The 26,895-nt window shown below is 41.9% G+C and overlaps 1 protein-coding gene across 7 annotated transcripts in view; it reads right to left on the bottom strand.

The window, feature by feature from the left end:
- The window catches only part of STYXL1 (serine/threonine/tyrosine interacting like 1), a 55,252-nt gene extending 28,366 nt beyond the window's left edge, over positions 1-26,886 (bottom strand). For 2 of the 7 annotated variants that reach the window (XM_045543083.1, XM_045543087.1), the window contains exons 1-2: positions 26,715-26,886; positions 16,157-16,263 (exon numbers count right to left, since the gene is read on the bottom strand). In XM_045543083.1, coding sequence (XP_045399039.1) covers positions 16,157-16,259 — 103 coding nt within the window. In that variant the 5' untranslated portion in view covers positions 16,260-16,263; positions 26,715-26,886. The other 5 variants (XM_045543084.1, XM_045543085.1, XM_045543086.1 and 2 more) reach the window with 5 other exon arrangements.
- Between the last annotated feature and the right edge of the window lie 9 nt (positions 26,887-26,895).

Genomic DNA, 26,895 nt, shown 5'->3' with positions numbered 1-26,895 from the left:
TGAAATTGCTCTGTATGATACAGTAATGATGGAGACATGTCATGACACATTTGTCAAATCCCACAGAATGTGCAACACCACGAGTGAACCCTAATGTCAACTGTGAACTTTGGGGGATAATGATGTGTCAATGTAGGTTCTTTGATTGTGACAAATATACCACTCTGGAGGGGGACGTTGGGAGTCGGGGAGGTCGTGTACAGGGGGATGTGGGCAGGCAGAGGAACATGGGAACTCTCTGTACTGGCCACTCAATTTTGCTGTGAACATAAAACAGCTCTGAAAAATAAAGTCTACTTGTACAATTTCTTTCTTTTCTTTTTTTTTTTTAAGAGATGGGGTCTATGTTACCCAGGTTGGACTCAAACTCCTGGGCTCAAGTGATTCTCCCACCTCAGCCTCCCAATTAGCTGGAACTACAGGTGCATGCCACCACACCTGGCTAAAGTCTATTTTTAAAAAAGGCATAAGAAAGCACTAACCACAAAAGAAAATATTAATAAATCTATTAACATTCTCTTTTAATCAGATACAACATTAAGTGAAAGGGCAAGCCATAGAATGAGAGAAAATATTTGTAACACAAATAACAAAAGACTTGTACCCAGAATTCATAAGGAATTCATAAATCCATTGTCAGGGGTGGGAAAACTTCAGACATATGAATGGAAAAAGCCTTATAAAAGAAATCCAAATGGCCAATAAGCACATAAAAAGATGCTTAATCTCATGGATAGTCAGGGAAATACAACTTAAAACCACTATAAAATACCACTACATACCCACTAGAAAGTCAAAAATTAAAAAGCCAGATAACACTAGGTGCTGGTAAGGATGTAGGCAATGGAAATTCTCACTCACTGCTGACAAGAAGGTAAATTGGTATGATAACTTTGGAAAAGAGTTTTGCGTCTAGCAAAGCAGAAGATACACATACCCTATGACCCAACTCCTAGGTATATACCTTAGAGAAATGCATGCACACGAACATCTGGAGATATGTACAAGCATGTAGCAACATATCTATAGCTGACAAAATTGAAACAAACCCAATGCCCATCAATAGTAGAATGGATAAATATCCTAACAAATATATTGAAGTATATTCATATAACAGAATAATATTTAGCAAAAAAATGAACCATGGTATAGCAACATACAATAACATGAGTGAATCTTAATATAATCTAGAGCAAAAGACAACAGATACATGGGCCAGGCACAATGGCTCATGCCTGCAATCCTAGCAATTTGGGAGGCCAAGGCAGGAAAATTGCTTGAGGTCAGGAGTTCAAGACCAGCCTGAGCAGGAGTGAGATCCTCATCTTTACAAAAATAGAAAAATTAGCTGGGTATGGTGTTGCATGCCTGTAGTCCCAGCTACTTGGGAGGGTGAGGCAGGAGGATCACTTGAGCCCAGGAGTTGGAGGTTGCAGTGAGCTGTGATGATACCACTGCACTCTAGCCCAGGTGACAGAGAGAGACCATCTCAAAGAAAAAAAGAAAAGAAAGAAAGAAAAAGAGAGAAGACAGATACAACAAGAACATGGTCTGTATGGTTCAAATATAGGTGACACTAAGTAGTATACTGTAAGCTTACTTCACTCATTAATATAGATGCAAAAATCTGAAATAAATAGTAACCCAAGTCTAACAATGTGCACAGAATACAATATACCATGGTCTAGCAGGGACTATGTAATAATAGAAAATCACATAGAGATAATAAATGAAAAAAATGTAACAGCATTTCAATTGATACAAAAAAAGTTTAATTGTATCATGAAAAAAATTCTTAGTAAGTTAGGAATATAAGGTAGTTTCCTTAACCTTATAAGCATCTTACTAAATATCTACAGCAATCATATTGATTGGTAAAATGGGAAATGAAACAAAATGCTATCACTGTTCCTCTTTAACACTGTACTGAAGGGCAAAGGCCACAGCAATATAATGAGATAAGAAAAAAATAAAGCATATAAGAATTGAAAAAGAGGGAGGGGGCAGGGAGTAAAAAAAAAAAAAGAACTGAAAAAGAAATGAAATTGTCAAGTAGACAATATGATTGTCTATATAGAAAACCCAAGAGAATCACAATTAGTATCAGTAGGAGAGTGCATCAAGGTTGACAGATATTATACAATATCAACATATATATTTTAATATCAATATATTTTTAAAAATCAGTAATAGCTGGTAAAAGGGGAGGAAACAAAGATGTTTCAAAAGAGAAAAAGGCTCATAGTAATGCCCCAGTGATCCAAGTGACAACCAGAACTTTCAAATCGGACTAAGAAGATGAACATACATGTTGGAAATAATTCAGAAAAAAACCTGTAAAACTGAGAAAAGCCAATGGAAGATGGAAGCTGAAGCCTGATCCTTAAACGATCTTGTGAACTATGAGGAATCTGTTACACAAAAGAAAATGAAGGTAGAGGGCAAATCCAGAATCAGTCAGGAAGTGCCACAGGGTGACAGCAAAGTGCAGGAGAACAGAAAGCAAAATATCTGCATGGAAAAAAAAAGTACAAAGAAGAAAACTCTGATAAATAAATCAAGTTTAAAAATCAGCAAAACCCCTTCCATGGAGCATCCCCTTCACATGGGGCCAATTCCCAAAGAGTTTCCTCCCCAAAAGATAATGAAAAGAAGTCCCCCATGCAGAACGAAATGGAAGGGACAGAGCAAATCCTTGCCGCAGTTGGCTCAGTGCCAGTGGGCTTCCAAGGGCAGGTGCAGGCGCACAGGACCCGACCCCCATCGCCACTGCCGCCAAAGGAAAACTCAAGGAGTCAAAAGACCACAAAGTACTCTTAGAAGGGGAAGGAAATAGCGAGGTCTGTCTTCATAAAGCAGAGATGGAAGAGGCAGATAAGGACCTGCCTGGTCCTGCTGCTACTAGAGAGGAACCTACCACTGTCTCATCCTCTGAACAAAACCTCAGTGTGCCAGGGGGTGACCCTTCAGGTGGTGACTGTTAGGCTGACACTAAGCTCAGTGAAATGGGAACAGACACCAATCAGGACACAAGGGAGAACCTCCCTGGTTAAGACTGAGCAGCACAACAACCACTTTCTCCGCTGCTGCCTCCCCCACCAGGAGGAAATCGCGTAGCAGTGGCCACACTGCCCTGGCTGCATCTCCTGTTCGTGTGACAGTAACCGAGTCTCAGGAAACTGATAAAGTGAAGGCAGCCATGTGACGGGAGTGACCTAGTGACAAAATGGCAGAGGGTAGTGATGATGCCAGATGGAATGGGGCTTAGCTGATTCCACAGGAAACTAGTGGAGGACCTGACAGTCGACACAGCTAACGGACATTTTGTTTGTATCTCTTGCAACTGTTCTTTTAGAAAGGAAAGATTACAGCAAATACGTCAATTGCCATTTGATTAATGCATACTTCTTGAAAAAGGGGCAGGAGTGATTAAACTTTGGACAAAGCTTCAATTCTTAGTTTGTACGATCTGTTACATATTCATTTACAGTAGTAAATCTTTCATTTTTTCCCATTTTTTATTGCGTCAAAATATAAAACATAATTTATCATCTTAATCATTTGGAGGTTGTTTTTGTTTTGGAGACAGTCTCTCTCACCTAGGCTAGAGTGCAGTGGCATCATCATAGCTCACTGCAATGTCAAACTCCTGAGTTCAAGCCATCTGCCTGCCTCAGCCTCCTGAATAGCTGGGACTATAGGTGCCTACCACTGCACCTGGCTAGTTTTTCTGGTTTGTGTGTTTTGTGTTATTTTGTTTTGTTTTTGGTAGAGATGGGGTCTTGCTACGTTGCTCAGGCTGGTCTCGAACTCCTGGCCTCAAGTGATTCTCCCATCTCAGCCTTCCAAAATGTTGGAATTACAGGCATGAGCCATGGTGCCCAGTTGATCTTAATCATTTTTAAGTGTATAGTTCAGTGGTATTAAGTACATTCATAACGTTGTACAATAATCACCACCATCCATCGCCATGACTTTAACATCTTGTAAAACTGAAACTCTTTACCCATTAAACAAAAATGCTCCATTTCCTTTTCTCTCTAGCCCCTGACAACCACCATTCTACTTTCTTCATGATTTCCACTACTCTAAGTACTTCCTATAAGTGGAATTATGCAGTATTTGTCTTTTTGTGACTAGTTTATTTCACTTAGCACAATGTCTTCATGGGCCATCCATATTGTAGCGTATGTCAGAATTTCCTTCCTTTTTAAGGCTGAACAGTATTCCATTGTGTGGAATATTTTGCTTATCCATTCATCTGTTGATAGGTAATAAGGTTGCTTTCACATTTTAGCCTCTGTGAATAATACTGCTATGAACATAGGTGTACAAATATCTCAAGACCCTGTTTTCAATTCTTTTGGGTATATACCCGGAAGTATAATAGAATTGCTGGATCACATGGTGAATTCTATTTTTAATTTTTTGAGGAACTGCAGTATTGTTTGCATAGCAGCAGCACCATTTTACATTCCCACCAACCGTGCACAAGAGTTCTAATTTCTCCATAACCAACACTTCCTTTTGCTTGTTTTTTATAGGAGTCATTCTACTGGGTATGAGGTGGTATCTCATTGTAGTATTGATTTGCATTTTTCTAGTGATTAGTGACATTGAGCATCTTTTGATGTGCTTACTGATCATTTGTATATCTTCTTTGGAGAACTGTCTCGTCAATTCCTTTGCCCATTTTTGTATAGGGTTGCTTGGTTTTTTGCTGTTGAGTTTTAGAAATTCTCTACATACCCTGAGTATTAATCTCTTATCAGAGATATGATTTGCAAATATTTTCTCCCTTCTGTGGATTGCCTTTTTATTCTGTTGATAGTGTCTTTTGTGGCAAAAAAAAAAAAAAAAAACCTGTTAATTTTTATGAAGTCCAATTTGCCTACTTTTTCTTTTGTTGCCTATGCCTTTGGTGTCATGTCCAAGAAGTCATTGCCAAATCAAATGTGAAAGTAGTTGCCTTATGTTTTCTTCTAAGAGTTTTATAGTTTAAAGTCTTACATTTAGGTCTTTGATCCATTTTGAGTTAATTTTTGTATATGGTGTTAGACAAAGGTCTAACTTCATTCCTTTGCCTGCAGATATCCAGTTTTCCCAGCACCATTTGTTGAAAAGACTGTCCTTTCCCCCATCAAATGGTCTTGGCATCCTTGTCCAAAAGCATTTGACCATATACATGAGGGTTTATTTCTGGCTCTCTATTCTATTCCTTTATGTGTTTACCACACTGTTTTGATTCCTCTAACTTTGCAGTAAGTTTTGAAATCAGGAAGTGGGATGCCTGGAGCTTTGTTCTTTTTCAGGATTGTTTTGGCTATTGGTGTCTCTTGAGATTCCATATGAATTTCAGGATGGGTTTTTCTAGTTTTGCAAAAAAAAAAAAAAACATTATTGGGATTTTGATAGGGATTGCCTTAAATCTGTAGATCACTTTGTGTAGTATGGACATCTTAACAATAAGACTTCCAATCCACGATCGTGGGATGTCTTTCCACTTATTTATGTCGAATTTCTTTCAGCAATATTTTATCATTTTAAGTGTACAAGTCTTTTTTTGCCTCCTTGGTTAAGCTTATTCCTAAATATTTTATTCTTCTTTGATATTATTGTAAATAGAATTGTTTTCTTAATTTCCTTTTTGGATTGCCATTCTTAGTGTGTAGAAATGCAACTGATTTTTTGTGTGTTGATAGTGTATCCTGTAACTTTGCTAAATTTATTAGCTCTAACAGGTTTTTTTGGCATGTGTGGAATCTTTAAGATTTTCTCTACATATAAGATGCCATCGTAAACAGATAGTTTTACTTCCTTCTTTGCAAATGGGATGCCTTTTATTTCTTTTACTTGCATAATTGCTCTAGTTAGAACTTCCAGTACAGTGTTGAACGAAAGTGCCAAAAGCGGGCATCCTTGCCTTGTTCCTGATCTTAGAGGAAAAGCTTTCAGTGTTTACCATTGAGTATGACATTCACTGTGGGTTTTTCATATATAGCCTTTATGATGTTGGGGTTGTTTCCTTCTATTCCTAGTTTGTGGGGTTTTTTTTTTAAACCATGAAAAAATGTCAAATCTTGTCAAATGCCTTTTCTGCATCAATTTAGGTGATCATGTGTTTTTATTCCTTCATTCTGTTAATGTGGTGTATTATATTGCTCAATTTTCATATGTTGAACCATCTTTGCATTCTGGGAATAAATCCCATCTGATCATTGTACATAATCTTTTTAATATGCTGCTGGATTTGGTTTGCTAGTTTTTGTTGAGGATTTTTGCATCAAAGTTCATAAGTGGTATTGGTCTGCAGTTTTTTCTTGTAGTGTCTTTGTCTGGCTTTGGTACAAGGGTAATGCTAGCCTCATAGAATTATTTAGGAAGTGTTCCCTCCTCAATTTTTGAGATTATTAATATGTATTTCTCTTTAAATGTTTGGTAGAATTCAACAGTGAAGCCCTTAGGTCCAGGACTTTCCTTTGTCAAGAGATTTTTTTTTTAATTACTGATTCAATCACCTTGCAGGACTCCCTTAAGCATTTCTTGAAGGGCAAGTCTAGTTGTAATGAACTCTGTCAGTCTTTGTTATCTGGGAATGTTTTAATTTCTCCCCTCACTTTTGAGGGAAAGTTTGGCCAGATAAAGGATTCTTGGTTGACATTTTTTCTTTTAGCACTTTGACTCTATCAGCCCCATTGCCTCTGGTCCCCAAAGTTTCTGATGAGAAATCTTATTGAGGATCCCTTATACATGATGAGTCACTTCTCTCTCGCTGCTTTCAAGATTCCGTCTTTGGCTGTCATCAGTTTAATTATAACGTGTCTTTGAATTCATCTTATTTGGAGTTCATTGAGCTTCTTGGATGTTTATACAGCAGGCCCCCTTTATCCATGGTTTCACTTTCCACAGGTTCAGTTACACTTGGTCAACTGTGGTCTGAAAATAGGTGAATACAGTATAATAAGATATTTTCTGACAGAGAGATCACATTCACATAACTTTCATTATGGCATATGATAATTGTTCTATTATTGTGTTAATATCTTACTATGCCTAGCTTATAAATTAAACTTAATCATAAGTACATATGTGTAAGAAAAAACATGAAACATATATATGGTATAGCATTATCTGTGGTTTCAGGCATCCCCACTGGGGTCTTGAAATGTATCCCTCACAGATAAGAGGGGGGGACTACTGTATTCATGGTTTTCAAACTTGGAAAGTTTTCAGCCATTATTTTTTCAAATATTTCCTCTGTCCCTTTCTCCTCCTGCCACTTCCACAATGAGCACATTGGTCCACAACAGTGTCCCACACATCCCTAGACTCTGTTCACTTTTCCCCTCAATCTTTTTTCTGTTCCTTAGACTTGATAATTTTTCTTGTCCTATCTTCAGGTTTGCTGATCCTTCTCCCTGCTTAAGTCTGCCTATGAATCCCTCAAGGGAATTCTTAAATTTTGGTTATTGTACTTTTCAGCTCCAGAATCGATTTTTAGGTTTTCTCTTTATTGCTATTTCCATTTTATTCATAGACTGTTTTCTTAACTTTCTCCAAGTCTTCTTAGTTCTTTGAGCATCTTTGACATGGTTGTTTTAAAGTTTTTGTCTAGTAGATCTACCATCAGGTCTTTTTCAGGGGCAGTTTCTGTTGATTTTTTTTTTCCTTTGAATATGTCATACTTTCTTATTTCTTATTCTCCTCTTTCTCCAGGGCTGACTTTTTTGGTTTTTTTTTTTTTAATTGCTGTAAAGCTGTCTCTGTGCCAAGGCTCAGCCTAAGTGTAAACTTAGTTTTTTCAGGTTTTTTCCTGAGTCTGTGCCTTTCCCTGGGAATATGCAGTCACTTTATGATTTTCTTGCTCTAGGCAGCTATTTTTTTAGTGTCCTACTCTTTAGTGTCTGAGTCCCAAAGGGGACAAAAGAGAAAAGTGAAGGGGTGGGAAAGGGTATTGGCCCTTTAATTGCCCTGAAATCAGAAGCCAGAGAGGGAGGGGCTTGCAATAGAAAGAGGTGCAACAATGGTCGCCCACTTCTGTCTACATCTTTGTGATTGGAAGCAGCAGTCAGCAATCAAAGCACAGATCCATGATATTTGGAGGACAGGGTCCTGTTTGCTCATCCTCACTCCTACAAGCTGTGTACAGGTTGCTCTGGGAACATGTGCACAGCTGCCTGCCATGGAACGAGGGGTGGGGATGGCAGCTGCTACTTGGCTAGGAGTTGAAATTGACTGAAGTTAACCACAATCCAAACCTTCCCCTAGAAGCTGCAAGCATTCAATAGCCTCCAGAGCTCCAAAATAATTACATCAGACAGATTCTGCTAGTGCAATTGTTGTCTAGCTGGGGAGAGAAATTCCTGGTGCTACTACTCTACCATATTCCCAGAATCCTCTCTGGCAGCATTTTAAAGACTGCTTTAATTAGCATCCAGTGTTGATTTTTAAGTGGAACTCTTAATTCTTAGGACTTTTATATTCTCATTGATTGTTGTATAAATTTTAGAAAACCCAAGGAAGTTAATGTACTAAAACCAGGTATCTAAATCTGTTACCAGCGGTCACCAACCTTTTTGGCACAGGGACTGGTTTCATGGAAGACAATTTTTCCACAGACTGGTACAGGGGGTGGGGGGCGTGCAGAGCTCAGGTGGTGATGCAAGGCCTGTTTCCTAACAGGCCACGGACAGGTTCCATGCCATGGCCCAGGAGTTGGGGACCGCAGCGTTAGCCTATGTGTTTAATTGAAATAAAAATGCCAAGATGGCATAATAGCATTCTGTTGCTCTGTCTGGCTCCAATTTGTCAGTTTTTCTTTTTTTCACTTTGATTTTATTTCCTTGTTAAGCTCTATAAAAACTGGCATGCTTAATAGCAAATTACTTGAAGAGTTTGCCTGCTTTATATAAAATTAGCGCCTTAAAAATGTACGTGAATTTGGAATTCACTGGCTATTTAACTTGAAGAAAAATTCTCCCAACAATGGATATTGTATCCGTCCAGGTTTTTAAGAATTTGTTATTATCTCTTATTTGTGCATGTTAATCATATTATATATATATTTTATATATATAGTGATCCTGATATTTTTTTAAATTGTAATGCTTTAAAGGGCCTACAATGTTACATATCATTTTGATGTTGCTTTTTTAATGTGAGCAGCTAAATCTTTTCTAGAAATATCATTTGTGTTGAACACTAATGCTTTATACACACACGTGCATGTTTATTTGGGACTCTTTGGAGAGATGCTTTTAGGCTTGTTTGCCAATGGGCATTTTTTTTCTTTGCAGTAATTGCCTTTTTTGCAGAATATCACTGTGTGCAAGTTTATAAACAAATGAAGCATGCAGGTTCAACCCCTTGATTTTCATATCTTACATCTAATAGTAGTAAAAATAGTAATAGTAGTAAAAATTTGCAGCTCTCGGTTTGGATTTTGCAATAAATAAACCACTAGGCTCTCTATTGAATGGATTTGTATCTCAAATACCAACCATCAGTAATTTTTTTTTTTGCCTGTTTTGGTACAGCTACTTCTTAAATGTACAGTGATAAATCATATATTTGAGGAAAATCCTTTTTTATAGATAGCTGGCATCCATATGGTTACTCAACTGAAGGGTAAGTGATATTTGAAAACTACAAATCTGGAACTAGGAGATATTTATTCCTATAAGTTATACAAAATATCACTTGTGAGATTCCAAAGCCATAGCTTATATAGCCAACTTAGGATACCAGAAGTAGTTTGAATGTTGGCAGACCAGCTGCAACTTCCTATGAATACAATGAAAAAGGCTGGTGAAACTTAAATATAATCCAGATTTTTAAAATCACACTTTCTTAGGGATCTCCACAAACTGGTGGATGTCCTGCCCTATGACAGCCTCTCTCCATAAGTGAAGCTTTAAAGGAATTGCAGGGCTGGGTGTGGTGGCTCATGCCTGTAACCCTAGCACTTTGGGAGGCCAAAGTAGGAGGATTGCTTGAGGCCAGGAGTTCAAAACCAGCCTGAGAAAGAGCCAAATCTCTACCAAAAAAAAAGAAGAAGAAGAAGAAAAGAAAAGAAAATTAGCTGGGTGTCATGGCACGTGCCTGTAGCTGTAGTCCCAGCTACTCAGGAGGCCGAGGCAGGAGGATTGCTTGAGCCCAGGAGTGTGAGGTTGCCATGAGCTATGATGACACCACTGCACTCTAGCCAGGACAACAGAGTGAGACCCTGTCTTGAAAGAAAGGGAAAGAGCAGTACTAAGAGGGAAGTTTATAGCAATAAATGCCTGTATTAAAAAAGAAGAAACATCTCAAACAACCCAACTTCACACCTCAAGGAACTTGAAAAAGAACTAAACCCAATGTTAACTGAAGGAAGGAAATAATAAAGATCAGAGAATAAATGAACAGATGAAATAGAGAATAGAAAAGAAAATATGAGGTTGGGTACAGTGGCTCATGCTGATAATCCCAGCACTTTGGGAGGTGAGATGGAAGGAATGCCTGAGGTTAGGAGTTTGAGACCAGCCTAGGCAACACAGCAAGACCCTGTCTCTTAAAAAAAAAAAAAAAAAGAGCGAGAGAGAGAGAGAGAGAGAGAGAGAGAAAATTAGCCAGGTGTGGTGGCACATGCCTGTAGTCCCAGCTATTCAGGAGGCTGAGACCGAAGGATTGTTCCCTTGATTTCAGGAGTTCAAGGTTGCAGCGAGCTATGATTGCATCTGGGCAACAGAGTAAGACCTTACCTCTTAAAAAAAAAAAAAGAAAGCAAGCCTGTTTAATAACTAAATAAAATCAACAAACCCTTAGCTAAACTAAGGAAAAAAAGGAGAGAAGATTCACAAATAAAATTAGAAATGAAAGAGGAGACACAATAGATGCCTCAGAAATAAGGCATTATAGAGGATTATGAACAATTATACAGTAACAAATTGGATAATCTAGAAGGATAAATTCCTAGAAACTTACAACCTACCAAAACTGAATCAAGAAGAAACAGAAAGCATGAACAGACCAATAACAAATAAGGAGACTGAAGCAGAAATTAAGTTTCCCAACAATGAAAAGCTCAGGACCAGATGGCTTCACCAGTGAATTCTACCAAACGTTTGAAGAATTAATACCAATCCTTCTTAAACTCTTCCATAAACAAAAGAGGGAACACTTCCAAACTCATTTTATGAGGCTAGCATTAATCAGATACTAAAGCCTGAAAAAGATTCCACAAGAAAACAGGCTAATACCACTGATGAACATAGTTGCAAAAATCCTCAGTAAAATACTAACAAACCAAATTAAACAGCACATTGAAAGGATTATACACCATGACCAAGTAGACTTTACCCCAGGATGTAAGGATATGTAATCCATCAATGGGATACACCACATTGACAGAAAGAAACATAAAAACCATACAATCATCTCAAGAGATGCAGAAAAAGCATTTCATCAAATTCAACATTCATGCAAAAAACACTCAACAAAAAAAGTATAGAAGGAACTTACCACTACACAATAAAGACAATATTATATATGAAAAGCCCACAGCTAACATCGTAAGCAATACGGAAAAACTGAAAGCTTTTCCTCAAAGATCTGGTACAAGCCAAGAATGCCCACTCTTACCACTTCCATTCCACATGGTACCTGAAATTCTAACCAGAGCAATTACACAAGAAAAAGAAATAAAAGGCATCCACATCAGAAAGGAAGTAAAATTATCTCTATTTCCAGATAACATGATCACATAAGTAGAAAACCCTAAAGACTCAAAAATAAAAACTGTCAGAACTAATAAATTAATTCAGTAAAGTTGTAGGATACAAAATCAACAAAGATCAGTGGCATTTCTATACACAAACAACAAGCTATTTGATGTGAAAATTAAGAAAGCAATCCTATTTACAATAGCAAAAAGAGTAAAATACTTAGGAATAAACTTAACCAAATATTAAAGGTCTGTATACTGAAAATTATAATACATTGGTGAAGGAAATTAAAGAAGATATAGATAAATGGAAATATTAATATATTCTATCTTCATGAATCAGAAGAATTAATATTGTCAAAATGTCGATACTACCCAAAGCAATCTACAGAATTCAATCCCTACCAAAATCCCAATGGCACTTTTTATAGAAATAGAAAAAAACAAACCTAAAATTCATATGGAACCACAAAAGACCCCTAATAGCCAAAGCAATCTTTAGCAAGAACAGCAAAGCTGCAGGCATCACACTTCCTGATTTTCAAATATATTACAAAGCTACAGTAATCAAAAGAGTATGGTACTGGCATAAAAACAGACACATAGACCAATGGAACACAACAGAGAACCCAGAAATAAATCCACACATTTATAGTCAACTGATCTTTGACAAAGGTGCCAAGAACACAGAATGGTGAAAGGGTGGTTCTTCAATAAATGGTGCTGGAAAAAACCAGAATGGAGTTCCACATACAGAAGAATAAAATTGGCCCTTACACCACATACAAAAAAATCAACTCAAAAATGATTAAAGACTTAAATACAACATCTGAAATCATAAAATTACTAGAAGGAAACAGAGGAAAACTCCTGACATTGGTCAACGCAATAATGTTTTGGATATGACACCAAAACCATAGGTAACAAAAGCAAATTAAGTAGATGGGATTGCATTAAACTAAAAAACTGCTGCACAGCAAAGGAATCAATCAACCTGTAGAATGAGAGAAGATATTTGCAAACTATATGTCTGATAAGGTTATATATGTATCAAAAATATTTAAGGAACACAAACAACTTAATAGCAAAAAACAAAAATCTGATTTAACAAATGGGCCAAGGAGCTGAATACACATTTCTCAAAGAAGACATACAAATGGTCAAAAAAATGTATGAAAAAGTATTCAACATCACTAATCACCAGGGAAAGGAAAATCAAAACCACAATGATATCATTCACACCTGTTAGAATGGTTATTATCAAAAAGACAAAGGTAAGTGTTGGTGAGGATGTGGAGAAAAGGGAACCCTTGTACACTGTTGTACAAATGTAAGTTGGTGAAGCCATTATGAAAAACAGTATGGACAGTCCTTAAAAAGTTAAAAATAGAACTACCATACAACCCAGCAATCCCATTTCTGAGTATATATCCAAAAGGAATTAAATCAGTATGACAAAGAGATATCTGTATTCCCATGTTTACTGCAGCATTATGAACAGCCAAGATATGGAAACAACCTAAGTTAACGGATAAGGAAAATGTGACACACACACAGATGCTGTATATAATAAAATGAATTATTGGGCCTTACAAAAAGAAGGAAATCCCGCCATTTCTGGAACAACCTGGATGAACCAGGAGAACATTATGTTAAGTGAATAAGCTAGACATAGAAAGATAAATACTGCATGATCTCATTCATATGTAGAATCTAAAATAGTCAAACTCATAAAAGCATAGAGTAGAATGGTGGTTGTCAGAGGCTGGGGGAGGGAGAAATTGGTCAAAGGGTACAAAGTTTCAGTTATGCAAGCTGAATAAGTTTTGGAGATCTAATATACAGCATGGTAACTATAGTTAACAATAGTGTATTATATACTTGAAATTTGCTAAGAGGTTAGAGCGTAACTGTTCTCAGACACACTTGATTATGGCAATCATTTCACAATGTATATCTGTATCAAAAACATCGAGTTATGCATCTTAAGTATATACAATTTCTATTTGTCAATTATACCCTAATAAAGCTGAAAATAAACAAAAACATCTTTTCAAAAATAAAATATTCCAAAGACATTATCTGTAAAATTAAACACACATGTCCTTGACCTAGCAATTCTACTGAGGAACAAACTCAACAGAAATGTGCGTATGTTCAAAGGAGACACGTTCATAGAATTGTTAAACTTCTGGCCGGGCGCGGTGGCTCACGCCTGTAATCCTAGCTCTGGGAGGCCGAGGCGAGTGGATCGCTCGAGGTCAGGAGTTCGAGACCAGCCTGAGCAAGAGTGAGACCTCGTCTCTACTAAAAATAGAAAGAAATTATCTGGCCAACTAAAAATATATATACAAAAAAATTAGCCGGGCATGGTGGCTCATGCCTGTAGTCCCAGCTACTCGGGAGGCTGAGGCAGTAGGATCGCTTAAGCCCAGGAGTTTGAGGTTGCTGTGAGCTAGGCTGATGCCACGGCACTCACTCTAGCCCGGGTAACAAAGTGAGACTCTGTCTCAAAAAAAAAAAAAAAAAAAAAAAAAAAAAAGAATTGTTAAACTTCTAATCCTAAAAATGGAAATAACCCAAATATCCACCAGAAGTAAAATGGATGAATTTATTGTGATATATTCATGGCACAGGAATGCCACAAAGCAATGAAAGTGAATGAACACCTATACCCAACATGGATCAATCTCACAAACATAATAAGCATAAGAAGCCAATACAAGTAATATTTGTATCAGAATACAAATACTATTCTGATAATATTTATATAAAATTCAAAAGCCAGGCAAAACTAAACTATAAGCACTTAAGCTTAAATGAAAAGACCATAAAGAAAAACAAAGAATTCTGGGCAGTGGTTACCTCTGGAGGGGGAGGAATGGATTAACAACTGGGAGAAGGCACGATGGGAATTCTGTGGGCAGTAGTTACATGGGTGTCTGCTTTGTGATAAATCAAAACTCAAAATTTTTATTTTTAATACTTTTCTTTATATGTGTTAAATACTCCACAAGAAAACATGTCAAAGAAATATTAAAGAGTGGGAGAAGATATTTGCAACATGTATAAATAATGAGGATTAGTATCCAGAGTACATAAAGAACTCCTACAAATCAATAAGAGACAAATGACCCAATAGAAAAAAATGGAGAAATATGAATACTTCACAGAAGAGGAAACCAGAATGGCCGATAAACATGAAAAGATGCTCAATCCTATTAACAATTAGAGAAATAAAAATTCAATCATAATCCAATTTTATACCCAGACTATAAAAATATTCAAGGCTGACAAAACCAGGTATCAGCAAGTATGTTTCTTACACTGCTGATGAGATTGCAATTTGACACAATCTCTTTGAAGGGCAACTTGACAATAATGTAGTGAAGCTGAATTTGCAACTAGCAATTCCATTTCTAGGTATGTATCCTGAAGAAACTCTTGCACACACGAATAGGAGAACTGCACAAGGAGCATTGTTTATAATAGCAACACAATGCAAGCAACACTGTAATCAATTGGGAATGGATACATATCCCAACAGTTAAAATAAACAAACTAGATCTTCACATATAAACGTGGGAGAAACTCAAAAATATAATTTTAAGCAAAAACAAAAGTTGCAGAATGACTGTACACAATGGTATTATTTGTGTAAATGTTTAAACCACACATATTTTGGGATACCTGCATATATAGCAAAAGTATAAATACAGAAGCCGTGCCGTCATCTCTGAGGACAAGGAATGCGATCAGGATGGAGTTAAAAAAAAGGGGAGGGGGATATATCTGTGTAACATTTTATTTATTATGTTAAATCTGAGTGGGTACATGGGTGTTTATTAGTTATAATATGTTTATTACATGTTTAAAATATTTCACTAAAAACAATGACAAGAGGACTCAGAACACGAGTCTTCTAGGAATTTCTCTTCTAGATTTAATCTGGGATGATTTCCAAGTCATAGCATAGAGCTCATGAACTCAACAGCTTTCTTTCTTTTTTTTTTTTTGAGACAGAGTCTTGCTTTGTTGCCCGGGGCTACAGTGAGAGCCGTGGTGTCAGCCTAGCTCACAGCAACCTCAAACTCCTGGGCTTAAACGATCCTACTGCCTCAGCCTCCCGAGTAGCTGGGACTACAGGCATGTGCCACCATGCCCGGCTAATTTTTTCTATATGTATATATATATTTTTTTAGTTGGCCAGATAATTTCTTTCTATTTTTAGTAGAGACAGGGTCTCACTCTTGCTCAGGCTGGTCTCGAACTCCTGAGCTCAAGCGATCCACCCGCCTTGGCCTCCCAGAGTGCTAGGATTACAGGCGTGAGCCACTGCGCCCGGCCCTCAACAGCTTTCTAATGTCATTTGTTCCCCTCTCCCAAAAGTTTAATTCACCAGAAATGTTTGAAGGACACCGTCTTCAACACATTTTTTTTTAACGTACTTACCCAATAAGCAGAGATAGTTGGGTTCAGTTAATCTGGATAGCTTTGTGACCTGATTCAAGATGTTGTAAAGCTCTGTTGGTTCACACAAAACCAAATCGGCCATCCTACTGGGAAGAGTCAATAACATACAAACTTAACATACCTCTTTTAGGTGAATGACCACAATGTAAGATACTAAATTAAGCTTTCTTAACATACCTTCAAACAAAAATGAAAGTACTCATGTAAGCAATCAGAAAGGTTTCAAAAATTTGTAATGAAATGTGTGTAGAGCAGAACATTGAATACGAAATACCCGAGCCATGTAAATACCAGGTAGGCTATAAACCAGTCACCAATCCATTTGTTCATTTAGCAAATAATTACTGAGCACCTACCATATGCCAGGCACTGGAAATACCTGCGGTAGGCAAAACCTACCTTCATGGAGGTTAGTCTAGCATGGAATGCAGACATTGGGGTTGAAAATTGCAAGCAGGAAGAACACAACGAAAGAGTTAGGATCTAGTGTTGCAGCAGTAGCTAACAGGAGGTTCTCACCTAGTTGGAGGAACAGTCCCAGTTCCTCCAACTAGGTGTTGGAACGTCCTATGTCAGGATGTGACTGCTAAACTGAGCCTAGAGGCTGAGCAAGAGAAGGCAGAGAAGATGAACAGAAGATAAGAACATTCTCCCAGGAGCAGGAGCAAGCACAGGACCTGAGGGAGTTCACAGGAGCCTGGTGTGGCTCTGGTAAGTGTTTGCCACCAGGTAGAGTGGTCAGTGAAGACACTGGGCGGCCAACACAGGTCACCTCTGTGTTAAGGATCGTGACACTGTTAGGTGCAGAATTGCTGATGTGTACTGATGGCAGGGCTGCTCCTAGGACACCGGTTCCGGGGCACAAATGTTTCTGGGAGGGTCAGGCCTGTGCAGCAGCTTCCGGCTACCGTTTAGCAGGGGGGCTACAGGGAGAGCAGAGCAGGACCTCTGGAGGCCAGCAGGGGGCAGGTGGGGAAGAAGTTGAGTCCAGGGGTATTGTTGCTCAAAGCAGGCTCCACTTCAGAGCTACCAGAATGATGCTCCCAGGAAAAGTCAACACCTTGACTTAAACCTCAGATCCATCTCACCTCCTCAAAAACTTCAGTTCTCAGCATCTGCTCCAACATCAACAATTTCAGCCTGCACATGGCACTTTTCTATTGGCGTGCAAACATCCTCTTGTCCCTATCTCTGCTCTCCTTTCCAGCAAAACTCAAAAGGGTGGTGTTTAGTACGCACCTCCACTTCCTCACCTTCAGTAATGCTGACTCTGCTGTCAAACTCTTAGGTCTGAATCCTGGCTCTGCCACTTACCTTAGGGAGTAATTAGCCTCTCTGTGCCTGTTTCCACCTCTGTAAAATGGGGTAATAATAGTATTGCCACTTCTGTAAAAATGAAGATAACAGAGCCTGCCTATTGTGTGTGCACTAAGTTACACTTGTAAGGCATTCTGAGTGGGGAGGACACGCTTAATAACTGCTGGCCATTGATACAATCTTCTCTTCTACAGCTTCCAGCTCCACCAAACCACAAAAACTGCTTTTATCAAGGTCATCAAACAATGTCCATCTTGCCTAAGCCATTGGTCACTTCCCCCGTGCTCAAATGATTCCGCCTCTTAGCAGCATGAGAACACAGTATTGCACTGCTCCTTCCCCAAACTCTGTCCTCTCCCAAGACACCACACGCTCCAAGCTTCCCTCTTTCTCAGACTGTTCCTCTCCAGCCTTCTTTGCTGGGGGCTCCAGCTCTTCAAGTAAGAATGCCCCTGGGCTCAGCTACCATTTTTCTGGGCAGGGTTTGCAATGTCAGCACCACTGAAATTTGGTTCCAGATAACTCTGTTGCAAGGCGCTGGCCTGTGCTTTGTAGGATGTTTAGCAGCATCGTTGGATGTAAGCAGCAACCCCCACTCAGCTGTAACAACAAAAAGTGTCTCTAGACACTGCCACGTGTCCCCTAGAAGAGGGCAAAAATCGCCCCTGGTAGAGAACCAAAATGCTAAGACCCAAAGGCCTTGGTGATTCATCCACTCACATACCAGAGACTCCCAAATTTTATCCCTTGTTTGACCTCCCTCCGCTGAGCTCCAGATGCTACTTGGATGCCTGACGGGCATCTCAAATACAGCAAGGCCAAAATAAAGCTGTAATTCACACACACCTACGCCTCCAGTGCTGATTCGTCCTCTGGCCTTCTCAGTCTCAGTCAACAGCACCGTGATCTGCCCAGTTGCTCCAGCCCGATTCGTCTTTCCCTCACCCCCTCACATCCAATCTCTGAGCTCTGCCCCTAATGTAGTCCAAGTCCATCGCTTCTTCCCATCTCCAGGGCTACCATCCGGTCCGAGCTACTGTCATCTCTCTCCTGATGGAGCCACACTGCTTGGCTGGACTTCTTGCTTCCTGCATCTCCCTACAGTCCGATCTCCACGTGGTAGTCAGGGCAATCATTTCAGCATCCTAGTGTCTTTGTCTCCGCCTCACTTGCCACCATCTGAAATTACCATGGCATTTGACTGCTTGCTTATCATTAGTCTCCTTCTCCAGGAATGTCTGGTCCTTAAGGGCAGGTCCTTGCCTGTCACATCCATGCCATATCCTCACCCAATGCCCAGGATTTACCTGCTGCAAAGTCATGCTCAATAGGCACATGTGGAATGGACACACTATTGTTGGTGACCGCTACTGTCTTCACCACGGGGCCATCTCCACCTGCTGTCATACTTTTTCCATGTGTAGATTCCTCCTAAGGACCTTCTCACTCCCCTACCTCCCACTCGGTCAGGCCCTGGGTCCTCTGCCTCTGAAAGCCCTGTCCCCAGGACATTTCAGGGGTGGTGAGTACAGATGAGAAAGGGTGGGCTTTGTGTTTGGTCCTACAACCTCGTTAAGCTGACCTAAAAGCTGGCTGCTGACCCTAGAGCCCATCCTCAGCTCCCATCTGCTTTCCTCACTGAACCCCCATCTCTTCATTCACTAGCCAGGGAATTTTCTCTGGGCATCCAGATAAAAACCCAGCCCCAGGGATCTCCTCCGTCAGACGCTTCTCCTTCTCAAAGCAGGGACTCTGCCTGGCCAAGCAAGAGCTTCCTCTCACCTGCTGGTAAAGCACTAGGGGATGGGGGCAGCCCCCAAACGTAACAGCATGATTCTAGACAGGATGAGCCCCTGAGCCGAGATGTGAGCTGATGCCAGCACCGGCAGCTTGGGTGAGTCAGGGACTGAGCGGCAGCACTTCTCTGAACTCTGGAGAGCTTAGATGTCCTTGGCTCCACTTTTGAGGCCCTAAGGGATATTTTGACTTCACGCTTTTACAGAAAAACTTTAAGCTAATACAGATGTGTTTTTGCCAAAAGTGTTTTCCTTAGTGAATTCCATTAAGCCAATTTAATTCCTTAATTGGTTTCCTACATTTCACAATTAAGCAGTCCCAATTGTTTTCACTTTCAGTTTGCATTAACCACACTTGTTTTTCCCAAGATCAAGGCTTTTCCATGTGAATTTTTTTACAATAAATATTTGGTTCCTTAATCAGGTTTATCACATCAAGTTTTCCAAGTGCAATTTCTGCCACTGAGTTTCCTTTATATTGGTTATTTCTACCAAGTCTCATTTTCCTGGTGACTTGTTCAAAACAGAGTCAAAATGGCAAGTTTACGACATCCCCATTTATGCTGGACTCTCGGCACAGCATAGCCTTTCTTAAGAGACTGTCAGGGCCAAGCGCGGTGGCTCAAGCCTGTAATCCTAGCACTCTGGGAGGCCGAGGCGGGAGGATCACTAGAGGTCAGGAGTTCGAGACCAACCTGAGCAAGAGCGAGACTCCCGTCTCTACTAAAAATAGAAAGAAATGATCTGGACAGCTAAAAATATATAGAGAAAAAAAAATTAGCCGGGCATGGTGGCACATGCCTGTAGTCCCAGCTATTTGGGAGGCTGAAGCAGTAGGATTGCTTGAGCCCAGGAGTTTGAGGTTGCTGTGAGCTTGACGCCACAGCACCCTAGTAGGGGCAACAGAGTGAGACTCTGTCTTAAAAAACAAAAAGAGACTGTCAGGACATTAATTACAATGGCCCCTACAAGGGGAGGGTCAGAGGAAGTAACTTTGGGGGACCCAGCTTTACGGGGGTGAGAGATGGATCCTCCTATGAACCGATCCCTCTGGGAAACCCATGCAGCTTTCTGAGTGGCAAGCAAAGCCACTCACTCTGTCCAGAAAGCAGGCACCAGCATAGCCTTGTCCCTGGACACCCACCAGTAGGAAGGTTCTTTACCCTCCATGAGATGATCTGTGTGACCTTCAAACCAGGAGCTCCTGGGTGGCTCACTCTCGGTCAGCCTAGAGCAATCCGGAAGCAGTTGGGCTGGCAAACTCCCCTCCCGTGAGAGCACATGTCTATATGTGGGGAAAACAGCCAATTGGGAAAGGATGTGTCATTGGGGTGGTAGCAGAGCCTGAAACTAAGGGGGAAGCCAGCCAGATCCAGCTCTTCTCCCTGCCCCCCGGGTCTGATCAACACCTGGGGCCTTCTATCCTGGCTGACGGCAGAGCTGTCAAAGGCTGGGCCCAACCACAGGCTTCTCAGTCTCAGCCTGAGAGCTTGGCCCCGTGGTCAGCGCCAAGCCACCCCAACCCCCCCGGGCAGTCCAGGTCAACCCAACTGATGAGCATTTGTTTCTGGTGGAGAAGAGATACCTCGTGATGCTCCGGGAGAAGCCGGACCACAAGCTTCACTTTAGGCTGAATGGGGGCCAGCAGAGGATGACGCGGGTAAGAGTCAGGGTCCACAGCCAACCCCACCTGTGTTCTGGTTCTTGGTGGGAAACTCGGGCTGTGCCAGGAGGTCTAAGGCTTCACCACAGTGGTGGGCATCAATGCCCTCACCTGTTAACTGAGGCAGCAATACAGCTGGAAAGGCTGCAGGAATGTTCAATCAAGCTAACTGGTGTAAACTGCTTAGCACCGGGCGTAACACACAGGAAGAGTTTAGGAAATAGGAGTTCCTTCACTCCTACCCTCTCCGTTCAACTTCATCTAGAATCCTTGCACAGCTACAAGTCCAGGAGACAAAGTGCCATTCAGAGAGTCTCAGATCAAAGACCAGAGCCGGAGCTGGTGAAGAGCCCACGGTGCTGCCCGAGGGTCAGGATCTTAAGGGACCTGCTACAGCCTTTGCTCCATCCTAGCTCGACACCTTCTCTGTGGCCTGAACCTTGACAAAGCTGGATGACACAGTGCCAGGCCACAGCACTCCAAAGCTGCAGAGCCTGCGGGAGTGATCCTGAAATCTGTCTCTCAGCTCAGAGGGACACCAGGTCACACTGGCACAGATGAAAGAGGAAGGGGAAAGATGAGGCCTGGGCCAGCAAAACCTCCTAACTTTGCTTCGTCATTGCCAGTATCTCTATAGTTTAGGGGGACCAGGTATAGACCAGAGACTTAGACCAGCTGCCCACATCCTTGTCTTAGATCCTGCTTTCAAGTCCACATTCCCAGACCTAGGCCCACTCTGCCCCAAGAGGTACCCTAGTGTCAGGCCTACCATGCAGCAACTCAGCTGTCATGGACAGAGGGGTTGGCAAACTGCAACCCGGGCCCCCAAAGACCATGATCACTGCATCTGGCCCACCCCGTCCAACTCTGTCTCCAGGTCCTGCTTCTCTTGTGCTTCCCAGCCCTGGCTGGTGTGCATGACCGCAGCCTCTGCTCTCATCTGCCACTACCAGTGACTCTCGGCTCTTGGGAGCTTCTTGCCAGCAGTTTCTTGCTGTCTCTGCTGTGGCCAGCCCACCACCCCCTAGCTGTTCTGCTGGAATATATCTTGGAGAGCCAAATCCTTGACTTCCAGCAGGTAGGGTCACAAGTAAAAGTTAAAGCTATTTGTCTAAATACAGTTCTGTTTTAAAATATATGTCCCCAATTTCCAATCTCTTAGAGCACCTAGAGAAAAATTAAACTCCCAAGCAAGGCAAAATGATAACCTTTCTAACTCTGTTTTCATTCCAAGGCTCTGAAAGGAAAGATTTAAAATACTTCACTTGATCTATGATTTTACAGTTGAAGAGAAGGTAGGTTAGTATATAATATATGCACCTAACACCAAAATCACTGATAGCCCATGACTGTGATCTAAGGCACCTTTGTATAAGGTACAAAATGGTCAGTGTATGCAGGTGTGTGGGGGTGGGGTGAGGAGCATGTGCTAGGGTTTGGATGTGGTTTGTCCCCACCAAAACTCACGTCAAGGCTTGGTCTCCAATGTGGCAGCATTGGGGTGATGGCTTTAAGAGGTGATTAGGCCACTAAAATGGATTAGTCTTTCTCACAGGAATGGATTAGTTCTCAAGAGAATAGGTGTTATAAAACAAGGTCGCTTGTGTTTTGCCCTTTTACACAAATTCCCCTTTCAATTCTCTGCCATGTGATGACGCAGCATGAAGCCCCAGCCAGAAGCCACCCAGATGCAGCTACTCAACCTTGAACTTCCAGCCTCCAGAACTGTGAGCTAGATAAACTTTAAATAACTTCTTTACTTTAGAAGTTACCCTGTTTCAGGTATTCTGTTCTGGCACCAAAAATGGACTAAGACATGGTGTCAATCTATTTGTACATTTCATATACAATGAAGAACAGATTTATGGTAATAGAAATCAGGAAACGGCTGTCTTGGGAGACTGGTGGGAAGGAACATTAGGGAACTTTAAGGAATGATGACAATGTTTTATAGTTTGTTTTGAGTGGTGGTTACAAGGGTAGAAATTGTCAAAACCAAACTGGATACTTAAGACTAGTATACTTTACTGTATGTAAACTGTGCATCAATAAAAAATAAAAATAAATCCCCTGCGTAGATCTATGTATTTACGTGTTCCAGGATGTGAACATGCAGGTGTATGTCCATGACCTTGGTATGGGGTCTGGGCTGTCAAAAACCACTTGGACATACAGCTAATACACACTGCAGGACGTCAGCCTGGCCCTCGCAGCCACCAGCTAATCTCTTTCTCGTTTTTCCCCATTTGCCCAGCATTTTCCCAGTGACCACAAGCGTTATCCAAACCTTCTCAACCATCCTTGGAGCATCTTCTCTCATTTCCTAGCTCTTGCCTGGGTGTGAACTGTCTTCCCCCACCAACTGCTCCCTGGATGCTGTTCTGTGCTTTCTCCCAGACGGACGGATAAGCATCCTCTGACCTCATCCTCTCCCGCCTAATCCCCTCCTCTTCTTTCAGCATCTCAAAGTTCTCCCCCTCTATTAGCAACTTCCTTTCTGATTCCAAACATTCACAAGTCTCTTAGCTTTCTTGGATCAAGTCATGAAACCATAAGAAAACCCCTAGATTAGCTTAGCCTGTGCTCTTTGGAGCTTGTGCAGGCACAGAGGCTGGTGCTGGGTCCCAGGTTGGAGAAGTCTGCGGCTGGCCAGCTGTTAGCAAAGCAAGGAGAGGAAGCTGCACTTGAAATAACCAGCCAGCCCTCTCAGAATTCACTGGGGCAAAGGATGCCTAAGTGTGAGTATAGACCATATGTGGGCCACACAGGAGAGATGGCCAACTAGAAGCCAACTTAAAGGGATTTTGCCCAAGAGGGCCACCTAAAGGGACAATGGGCCAATCGCAGGTGGTGGGGGATCCCGGAAACCAGGGCTGGAGGGAGAAAATGAAAGCAGCAAGACAGATGGGCACCTGGGCAAGGGAACTGCAGGTAAGAAAGACCCACAAAAGCACTGCATGGAAGAGAGAGTCAGCCACAAACTCCCCATCAAGCTCAGAGTGTACTAAGGCCATATGACAAAAGGCACCTTTCTTCCCCCGTCTCTACTATCTTACAAGCTCCCTCCACCAACATTGGATGGGTGAGAAGCCACAATGTGCCTGGAGTGGGAAGGGGCGGGGGAGTGAGGAAGCAAGATAAAGAGAGAAGTCAGCCGTTCTCCCCCCCAAATGTGGGAGCTCAAAGAAAGCTTGAAAGAGGAAAGGGACAAGATTTAACTTTGAATTAAGTTCAGAGTTTTCATTATTAACATGAACTAGACTGCAGTAAGTTTGTCCTGGTAACCAGACGGAATCCAAGAGCAAGCAAAGGTTTAAACAAAGAGTAAGGGTGAAGACAAGCTGTTTCATGATTGCATTCCACTTCCTGCTCTGCTTGTTCACTCCAGCAGTTACCCTTGCGAAGCACCAAGCAGTCAGTGCCTACAACACAGTTCAGTGCTAGATATGGCAGCTGTTAAGACTATCATTAATGATCTTGGGATCTAGAGGGAGGCAGACAGGAGCTGAAAGTGAGGCTTTTCTAACAGTCGTTTGGGATAGCCCGAGTGGAGGACTTGGGAGGTAGTGAGTTCCTTCTCCGCGGAGATGCTGACTCAGCAGGGATGTAGAGGGGATTGAGCCCCAGATGTAGGAATGAGCCTGAGAATCTGGGATTCCAGTTTCTTGCTCATGGCCTCAACTCTCCCCTCTATAGGGACGACTTCAGCCCTGGATTTCAATCTTACATTTCCTCTTGAAGTAACTCCCCATCTGCCCACCGATATTCCTGTATGGACAACTCACCATCACTCCCAGTGTAGCCCATCTAAAATGGAGCTCATTATTTTTTTTCCAGCCAGCTCTCCTTCCACACAACCCCTGACTTCTCTCTTTTTATACACATATACTTCTCTCAGCCTGATTTTCCACATCCCTTTCATTCATTCCTCAAACCCAGGTGGGCACAAACTCTTATCCGCTCTTCCTTTGAGACCTGTCCCCCACTGGCCCCACTCTTTCCATTTCTGTGCCACCACCAAGACTCAGATCTTTATCATCTCATAAGACGGCCTCCTGATCAATCTCCCTGCCCTCCAATTTCCCTTGGGAATCCTTAACATGCGAGGTCAGCCTCATCTTCCTCAAACACAGCTCTCGTGGTGTCATAAAAGCTTTTGATAAACACTTGTTTCCCAGGGAATAAAATACAAACTTCACAGCTAACATTCATAGGCCCTGCACAACCCAGTTTTTCCAACCTGCTTTTTCCAGCCTCATCTAAAACCACTCAATTCTCTCAAAATTCACTGAGGCCCACTCTGGGACCAGTCATGTGTTAGATAATAAACACACAGAGATGAAAGACATAGTCCCTGACTCCAAAGTGCTCTCAGTTCCAGTGGCAAGATAACGGGGTAAATAATTACCAGAGACAGTGATAAGATAAAGGACAGGGCTTGTTCTAATGTCCCCACTCCAACAGAAATGATCTATTCACTGTCCCCCTAATACAGGCCTATGCTTTCCTTCCTCCAGGTTTTCTTTAGGCTCTTTTCTCCTCCTTTCCCCTATCTAAATATTTCCCATTGTTAAAAGCGCATTCCTAGTGCCCCTTCTCTGAGAACTCCAATTCCTAGGCAAGGGATCTCTCCCCCCTCTGGAGTTGAATGTTCCCAGTGAGTGACACCAGTCTTCCCATATGTCTCAGCTTAGATCATTTTCTGGAACCTCTCTCACATGTCCCCTACTCACACAATTTGGGGTTAGATGCACCCCGCTCTGTGTTCCCACTGCACTGCATAATTCTACTGTTGCCCATATGGTGCTGCTTGCAATTTACCTGTTTCTCCCACTAGACTATGAGCTTCTTGAAGGCAAATACTGTGTGGTTCTTGTTCACAGTTGAATACCCAGCTCCAGGATTGGACTGGCCTATCTCAGTAGCTCAATAAACACACAGAAGGGAGGGAGGAAACAGTAAAGCCGTCATCATGAACTCCCTTGTACTGGCATGTTCTTTAACACTTGTGCTGTTATTTTCACTCCTGCTTCCCCAACCACTGTGGCTAGGCAGAAATATAGTCATTGGTCCCCCCACGGAATTTGTACATTCTTTTATCAAGACAGCAACCTGCAGCTCCCTCCACCTGCCCCACTTGACTCTGAACGTTTTGAGGGCAAGGACTGTGTCTGAGACATCTCTGTACGCCCAGAAAATGGGGGACGGGGGGATGAAGATTATAATTTATAAATTTAAATGATAAACTCCTTGTGAGCAGGAAACCCTCGTCTCTACTTTCTGTTTGAGTAAACTCAGAGCAAATCCACTTCACCTCAGCCAGCGTTTTCGTTTGTAAAGCAGAAACAGCGGGACCGTGTTCACAGCATCCTCCCTAGACAGGTTTCTTCATTCGTAACACAAGGCTGTGCTCCCGTAAAGCCCACAGAACAGTCCCTAGCGCCGTCAGGGCCCGTGTCAGTAGTGGTGTCTCTAAAGCTTTGTAAACTGACGTTAAGGGTCTCTGCAACTTGAGGGACGACGGCACTGGCGGCTGCACGGGAGTGAAATGATGAGACAGCCCCTTCCTCCCACCCCACCCTGGGACTCTCAGCCTCCCTTGACCGCCTTTCCTTTCCAGAGTTCGGAGGCCCTTCCCGCCTCCAGGGGCAGGAGAGGTGGGTCTGGCTGAAGGCGAGGGCTCGGGACCGCGACCCACTCCGCCAGATCCGCTGCGCGACCGTGGCCGGGCTCCCTGTCAGAGCTTCTGTCTGGGGCCCACCTGGAAAATGGCTCCTCTAAGGCGTTTCCAGCCTAAAGCCCGTCCTCTTCCACCTCTCGGGTGCGGACTCTCCCTCCCACTCTGACTGCGGCTCCCCCACCGGCTCAGGGAGCAGCCGCGTTAAGACCCGGTTGCCAGGCGAGCCCCTCGTCCTTCCTTCCCGTCCCCAAGAAGTGGCCTT

The sequence above is a fragment of the Lemur catta genome, chromosome 2, assembly GCF_020740605.2.
Source record: "Lemur catta isolate mLemCat1 chromosome 2, mLemCat1.pri, whole genome shotgun sequence".
Lineage (NCBI taxonomy): Eukaryota > Metazoa > Chordata > Mammalia > Primates > Lemuridae > Lemur > Lemur catta.
The sequence above is the reverse complement of the archived record's forward strand: the minus strand, read 5'-3'. Positions and strand labels throughout refer to the sequence as shown.